The 8,334-nt window shown below is 34.8% G+C and overlaps 1 protein-coding gene across 1 annotated transcript; it reads right to left on the reverse strand.

The window, feature by feature from the left end:
• Window positions 1–1,251: 1,251 nt before the first annotated feature.
• On the reverse strand, window positions 1,252–4,232 carry LOC112274493 (uncharacterized). The gene is made up of 4 exons (XM_024504052.2): window positions 2,736–4,232; window positions 2,299–2,634; window positions 1,888–2,151; window positions 1,252–1,767 (listed from the first exon to the last, which is right to left on the reverse strand). The coding sequence occupies exons 1-4, from the start codon at window positions 3,909–3,911 to the stop codon at window positions 1,492–1,494; spliced, it is 2,052 nt and encodes a 683-aa protein (XP_024359820.1). The 5' UTR covers window positions 3,912–4,232; the 3' UTR covers window positions 1,252–1,491.
• Window positions 4,233–8,334: the final 4,102 nt, after the last annotated feature.

The following is an 8,334-nucleotide window of genomic DNA, read 5'->3' on the forward strand; positions in this document are numbered from 1 at the left end:
TCCTTTAGTATCAAAAACATTCAATTGTGGAAACATTGGTAAATAATACATTATTGTCACCTCTTCTATAAGAATTTAGCCATTATGTTTTATATGACAATGATGTATTATAAGGACCCCATTGTTTTCATATTATTTGTAAAGCAAAGCAAAGGGTTTCAAGCTAGCATATGTACATATGTGAACATATATATATATATATATATATATGTATATATAAACACATATACAAATACTAGCAGAATCTTGTGCCATTGGGCACTAAAACAAAATTAAGAATAATAAATTAGAGGTTTTTTTCAAGGTTATGCAGGGCTTTTTGCTAGTTAATAATTAATTTGCTTTCCACCAATGAGAAGGTTTCTTTGTCTTTTTGTCGTATACCTAAGCTTTCTTATTATATAGATAGGCAAATGTTAAATAGACCCAGATTTTTACTAAATTGACCTATCCATGATGAAGAATATGATAACCATAATGAATGTGATTGGTTTTTATTAGTTTTAGATCCAATAGTGTAGAAATGAATCTAATGGTCATTTGTTTTTTACGTGATTGGTGGATAAATTTAGTAAAATCCTGGGTCTATTTAAAATTCCCTTCTATATTTATATTTATTTATTTATTTATATTTCAATAATCATTATTGATATTCTCAAGGAAAGTTCCAGTTGGGTGGAAGGACAACTTTAAGTTGATTATTGGAATGTACCTTGATGCAACAGACTTCAATTCGCAGTGTCTACACGTGGAACAGTGTCCTTTTGTTCCCTTGTTTTAAGTAGGTCCTCAAAAATAAAAAAAAAAAAAAAAAAAAAAAAAAACAGCGGTGATATTTGACTGGTTGGATGATAGTGGGCATTAAAGAGAGCAAATGGGCTAAGTGTTTAACTTTAGATAAATTTTGGCGATCCCCCACATGGCTATTTACCAAAAAGCAAAACTTTCTTAAAGAAGACAGATAGAAAATCCTCAATAGGGGTAGACTGATTTCCATGCCCCACATATTGATTGTTTTTGACTCCTCAGTTGTAAGAAGACTTTGAATTGACAACTGAATTCATCATTAGAGGTGCAATCGATAATAAAGGAAGTAAGTCACATATTTCCTCTAAAAATGCACTCTCCCTTCCCGCCCATTGGTTGGATGCCCACTAATGTAGTGCACATGCAAAATTCCTTCAGAATCTCAGAACAGATTCAGCTTCTAGCTCTTTGGACTCTGGTCCACAGTCTAGGAATGGGACTTGGTTTTACAACGTGATTGATTGATTGATTGATTGATTGACAGCACAAGTTTTGGTTTGATCGTCAGCACAAGTGGTGAATCACTTGGCTTAAGTTTTAGAATGAATTCAACACGTACAATTTAAATGGCGCCTCAGATCTGTACACATTCTACGTCTTTGATAGGTAGAAAAGGGTTGTTGTGGAACATGAGCTACAGATCCACGTAACGATTCAGGTGAAAATAAAAATGATTTGTTGCTACTAGAAGCCTCCCGCTGCAGCGTTCCGAATGAAGGGAACAATGGGGTAGGACTTGGCCCTTTTGAATATTTGAGAGACTTGGTCATCTTGAATCCAGCCGTCTTCTAAGACGCTTGCTTCTCCGTCGTCGTCAGTACCGTCCATCGTCACATTGTTTGAACAGAGCCTAGTCTTTGGTAACGGTGCACTGCGATAGTGTAAAATGTGCGCCCCATTGCCACTAAGGTCCAGCCCATTTTTGGGTATAGTGACCCAATGCACCCCAGCGGCGAATGTCTGCAGAGCTCAGTTTAGGGATCCAAATGGTTAGTAAGCAACGACTCAAGCTCGTGCTAATCCTCAAGTGTTGCCAATTGCGACATGCAGCATGATCAAGATGGGTTATGGTTCTCTCACCTTTCGAGGGTTGGCGACATATTTGCGCCTGCCGAGTGGACCTATGCAATGCAACGCATCAACGGGAGGACCCTCATATTTCGCTTGCTGAATTCTACATTCGGGTCTCGGACGACGCCACACCATGCGCTCAAAGAGAGTCTCGGATTCCCCAGGCTTTGGCAATCGGCAGTCTTTGGTGTTGGCGTATATGCTACCAAAACTGATCCAAGGTTCCTTCGCGTGCCGCCTCATGAACATTTTAAGCGAGTCCGGAGCAGGAACCTGAACAGCCACAGTTCCAAATGAGTCAATACCAGAACTGTTACACAAACTTTCCGTAGCCGCTAGAAATCTGACATTGCATTAAAACCTTGTCAAACCTTTTGTAATGGGGTTTGCGATCGATGCGTAGTAGGTGGCCGTACATACCTGCAAGAATTCATCATAATCAAAGAAAAATACGCGCTCTGCCATGAATCGAGATCGATGGAGGCAATCGTTGATGAGGAGCACTTGGTGGAAATACCAAGTTGGATAATCCCAGCTAAGATTGGGATCCAAAATATCAGTGATGCTTAAAAGGCCGGCATTAATGAACTCGTTGAAGACCGGCCTGTCGGAATTCGCGAGACCTCCCAGGTTGTAGAAGAAGAAGTGAGCGCTGCCCTCCGTGAGATAATGGTGATACTTCATCCAATGCAAAATCCAGTCTGCGCGCACTGTCCCGTGCATGGGAGCTCCACAAAAGGCATACTTGAATGGAATCTGAGGCAAACCACGACTCATGCGAAGCATTTCAGAATCAACTCATCTGCAAAGACGCAATCCTGAACCCTAAGCCAACTCTACAAAGTTTGTGGACCCACCTTCTCCGGCGGAGTTGAGACAATGTTGACCTCATTGACTTGCTCCTCGAGGGCCAAAATGGGCAAATTCTTTTCCCAGCGGTCGTAGCCTGTGGAAATTCGCAGCACCAACAAACCGCCCAAGCGATTCGCACCCACTGGCACCTTGAATGTACAATTAATGATGGTAGGACTGTAGGTTCCTCTATTCTCGTCACTCTTCATGTAAATATGCTCCGCCGTCGTTTCCACGAATGCACCCGGATCCGTGTGCATTGACAGGGGTAGGGATCCATTCCCAGGGTGCCATTCGCAAGTGTGCGCAACTTTGTCTTTGTCGAAGCTTCTGGCAACGTACGAGGATATCCCGTTAACAAAGAATGTGCGCAGTGACTGCCGGTAGGCGCTGAACTTAACAAACGAGTAATGCGGCAATCCAGCGGGCTGAAACATTCGCTGTTGCCTCGCATCACCCCTGTTGAGCACCGGAGTTTGGTTAGAAACTCCATTCGTTGATGAAGAAATCGCAATCGGGCTAGAGTTAACAGTAACGTCTCCAGAGTATCCCGGCAACGGTGATAGTTCTGGAGGTATTTTTGTGAGCTCCGAAGGTTCCAGTCTACTAACGCCATCCTCATCTGGGCCATCCACAACCGGGCCGTCTAGACCACTCTCTGGCCCAATCGGTGGCGGGTTTCGTACTTCTGGATCGAAAAATGTGCCAACCTGACCTTTTGGGCCTTCACCCTCGGATCTGTTGTCTCGTATCTCGCCGTTCGCCGCTTCGACAGAATCATCATCATTTGCCTCCACAGGGGCTGGCGACTTAGCGGGAACTAGATGCGAACTCCTGCTATGTGTTCGGGTTCTATTTGATACCGGATCACGTGGACTTGGAGAGTTTACGACAGGGGCCGTAGAGCTGAAATTGCCAAACTCTTCGCTCGTGATAACAGCGTCTGTGTCGGGTATTTCCAACGCGTCGCCGCCACTGTCGAGCGACGGCGCAGCGCCTGGGACTGAAGCATTGATCGCAGGCGACCCGGAGAAGACCTCCGCGAGATTAAACCCTTGGTTGGAAGAGACCCCGAAAGAGATTCGATTCAGAAGCACAGAAAGAGAAATCAGGAGAACTATCGCAAATAGAAGAGAGAACACCACCCCTTGCACAGTTGAATGCTTCGCTAACCTCTTCATCTTCGAATCGGCTCCCTGCCGGAACTAATCCACCGCAACTTCAACCGCAAGCACAATCCATGCATCCCACTTTCATGACGGCCCCAAGCCACCAAACTCCAAAACCACACTCACATCTACCATACTCCCCTCACTACACAGGCAAACCCAACTAGACATACATTCCTCGCAACGATACACCACCACTCACACCCGCAATTTCACCGTTCTAGATATGACTCGATTCTCTCAATCTCCAAAACAGCTCTCACCCGGCGGAATGTGATTCCAGTACAAGCTTGCAGGGAAACCTAGCTTGTTACTGCAATGGGTACCCATCCAACACACGAAGATAACTGTTGCCTCGAAGTGGGTTTATATTTAGCATAGTTCAGACTGTAGCTAAGGCGATAGATCGATCAATCGCGCGCCCTCCAAAAACATCGGCTGCTTCGAAAGCAGCCTGCAATTCCGGCACCGAACAGCTGCTGCGTCGCCACAACGGGGCTCGGGCTCCAAATTTCTCACTCGGGCAGAAGCCACCCTGCTGGCCGATCTGCCCGACCCCCACTACCCCCTTTGCACATCCCTTAAAAGGCTTTTCTTCAAGCTTATTGCTTATTTGGGCTTTGTTGATATGATAGTGGGGTTTTCTTAGAATATAATAAGAAGGTTAGTCTTAATGTGAGATATGTTGAGGGGACTAGCAAAACCCTTTTGGGGGCTGGAGGTTGGGGTACATGCTTGACAATGTGTCTTCTAAAGCTGAGTTGCTCCATGGGTCAAGAATTCTTTCACTTTTAATGTGGAAATTGGCACCTTTTCATGTGGAGATTAGAAGATTCTTTTCCACACTAAGCAATAAATATATATATATATATATATATATATATATGTTTATGTTATGGTCAAAGAATTATATCTTGGAATCTAGTGTAAGTCTAAAGATCAGTGAGAGAATTAAAGTTGAAATTAATGTGGTTTTTTGGAATATAGAAGTTTTGGATGCCAAAAATTTGGTAAAAGAGATATTTCCATGTGAGAGTTATTTCCTGAAGGAAGTATATGTTGGACAAATCTAATGGTTTAGTAAGCTATTTTTTATTATCTTTATACTTTTAAAATTTATTTTTTGGATACAAAATAAGTAGCCTTATTTTCTAATCTTATAAACATTAATGAATTCTACAAAAAAAAATTACATGCTTGTGTTTATTATATTTAGTTATTACTTTATGTTATATAAGATTAAACCAAGTCGTAGAATCTAATATTAAAAAGCACAAAGATTATTAACGAAATTTCAAACAATTCAATATATATATATATATATATATATATATATATATTCTGCTTTTTACAATAAAACATAATTCCAAATTATATCTCTTTATTTAAAATTAAACATCAAAACTATATAATAAAATAAATTACTTTGTAGATTCAATGAATAAATGATAAATTCTATAAAATTTAAAATAATTTTTTAACAACAGATAAAGAAAGTATCAAAACTAATAACATAAAATATAAAGAATAAAATTTATTTATTAATAGTGGATATATATATATATATATATATATATATGTGTGTGTGTGTGTGTGTGTGTATATATATATATTTTTTATTATAAAATAATAAACTAAAAACAAATAATTTTAAAATATGAGTTTTAAAGATTAAAAACTACTCTAGGTGAATATCTATTTGTAATTTTATCATTAAGGTTAGACATTCAATAAAATGATTAACTAAATATTTTTTAAAAATTAGATAATGATATTATTATTTGATTTATTTATAATATTTTTTTTATGAATATTGAATAATAAAATATAAATATTTTTAAAAATAAATTAGTATAATATCCAAATACAAAACATATATACTAAATAATATCTTTGTAAATTTAGATAAAATTTCAAGCTAGTGTTTATTATATGTATATAAAATAAAAAAATAAAAAATTATGAGAATTATTAGATGGGCACCTTTCTTTTACTATTTACACATCTTTCATGTTATGCACTTCCATGTACATACAATAAGACTCTTATTTGAACTAAAAATATTTAGGATAATTTTAAATATATATATATATATATATGGTTTAAGATTTGTATGAAATGGCTTGTGTTGTTTAATTATCTAGATGAAGTATAATATAATTTATAATACATATAATTTAATTCTTTCATTCACTTTAAAAATTTTATTAATTTTATTTAGGGAATTTATTGTTGTAAACTTATCCTAAAAAATTTAAGTGTAAATAAGAGTTTTATTGTGTATATGCAAGAGTGCATGGCAAAAAAGAGGTTTCTATGTAACACAAAGAAGGTGTCCACTTAGTGGTTACCAAATCTATTTATACCAAAATAAAATTTTTAATTTTTTAAAAATAAAATAAAATCTTATATTTTATGTAATTTTTTTTTAAAATTATAGTAAATAATTAAATATAAATTAATAATTTTTATTTATATAAATTTATGAATTTCCATAAAATTAATCTTATCAACTATAAATTAGATTCTAGATTAAAATATGCATTCAAAATATATTTTCATTATTTCAAAGCACATTAAGTTTTTAAAATTTTAAAACCATTGTATTTTATAAAGTATAGTGTTAAGAAAAATGCTATCTCTTTTTCAATTGACATATTCTTGTAGCTACTTAGAGAGGTTATTAAGAATAGTATACATATATGATTATATATAATCCTCAATTCTAGTGTTTTAGGATACTTTACTTTATAACAAGTCTTAGTTAGTTTCATAATTGGTTTCAAGAGCCTTGAAGGTCTTATTGGATTTTAAGAAAGTATTGGTTTTAAAAATCATATTGATAATATTAAGATGAGTTTGATCTTTAAAATTTCTTTCTACATTATATTTATGTAATATAATTGAATAGTCTTATTAAAAATAATAACTAGACCATATTAAAAAATGTATTGTATAATTTTTAAGAAGATATTATAGAAGGTTCTTAAATGATGTCTTAGATATGTTATCAAATCTTTTTGGAATTATTGGATTAGATAGAGATATCTTTAAATAATATATATTAGCTATAAAACATGTATTTAAAATTATAAATTTATTATAACATAACTAAAATATTAAAATATTTTATAATATAAATTGGTTGAAAGTAATTAACTTTTCAATGTTTTAATAATACAAAATTATATTGTATTTCATGGTTTATGTTGTATTTCACTTATTTTAAAATAATAAAAGTATTTTTTTCAATTTTTTTCAATAATTAAAAAAATTATAATCTGGAAATTTTAAATTTCAAATTCAATAAGATTTTTTTATATAAATAGACAAGTTTTTATGATTTTTATCAAGTGTTTCTTTTTTGTATTTTTGGTAGTTAATATTCAATACAAATTCTTTTGATAAATGTTTTATTTAATGTATGTGTATATTTATATGCTAGTCTATCTACCTTTACAATTACATTTATGTTAAGACACACCCAAAGAAAAATACACCATTTTTTAAAAAAAATTGATAATATACATATATATATATATAGAGAGAGAGAGAGAGAGAGAGAGAGGAATAAAATCCAAATTTTTTTACTAAAGCAATTGACTCTGTCTTAACCATCATTGCACCCCTTCATCCCTTAGCCCTATTTTCCATGTTCTCCTCATTTTCAAACCTTGTCTCAACCCCCTCCCTATTTCCAATCCACACATAGTAAATAATTGTTCTTCTTGTAGTCCCCTAAACTCCAAGTTCTGATATTTGATTCAAATCTCCCTATGAATGCAAAACATATTACCATATTCCACACCTCAACAAAATTGCTCTATGTAGCTACCACTTCAATAGCTCTTTCTTTAACTTCTTTCACATTTTGCAAACCTTGTACCCACTTTCTAGAACTCACCTTTGGTTGCAACATACAACTCTTTTATTTACTCTTTTGACTACCATCGCTGCTTTAAGACACTTTGTTTCTAAACAAAGATCATCAATAAGCTTGCTCAATTCCTATTCAAATTTTGTGACCAATCTAAGAGCAATATTTAGAGAGAGCAACTCTTCATTAGCATCAACAACAATCTTTGAAGTCATCTCTTCATTCTCACTTTTCACAACTAATTGTGATTTCAGCCTTCTCTATATACATTTTGCTTTCAAGACCAAATTAGTATCAAAGGCTTTGCCGCTATTGAAGATATTATTAAGAGGCGTCATTATGAGTGTGATGAACATAGTAAGAGTCATGTTTCAAGTAGTCCTTGCAATCATCTTAGTTCAAAGTCATATTTGACATCTAATCAAAGTTGTGTCTATATTCAATCCTTCAGCAAGAGTAATGTTAATAGACAACTTACGCCACAAGCTAATTCCATTCTTGCCAACCATGGGCAACATTCTCATTTTAATTTTCTACATAGATGATAAAGACGAGTAC

This window comes from Physcomitrium patens, chromosome 21 (assembly GCF_059467195.1).
Source record: "Physcomitrium patens ecotype Gransden chromosome 21, ASM5946719v1, whole genome shotgun sequence".
In the NCBI taxonomy this organism is placed as follows: Eukaryota; Viridiplantae; Streptophyta; class Bryopsida; order Funariales; family Funariaceae; genus Physcomitrium; species Physcomitrium patens.

Bases quoted from the DNA above. Each gene is read 5' to 3' on its own strand.
- LOC112274493 (XM_024504052.2), bottom strand. From the start codon at position 3,911: ATGAAGAGGTTAGCGAAGCATTCAACTGTGCAAGGGGTGGTGTTCTCT. The intron at 2,152-2,298 runs GTATGTACGGCC...GTGGCTGTTCAG, and splicing joins ATTATGATGAATTCTTGCAG to GTTCCTGCTCCGGACTCGCT. The intron at 1,768-1,887 runs GTGAGAGAACCA...TGAGCTCTGCAG, and splicing joins ATGTCGCCAACCCTCGAAAG to ACATTCGCCGCTGGGGTGCA.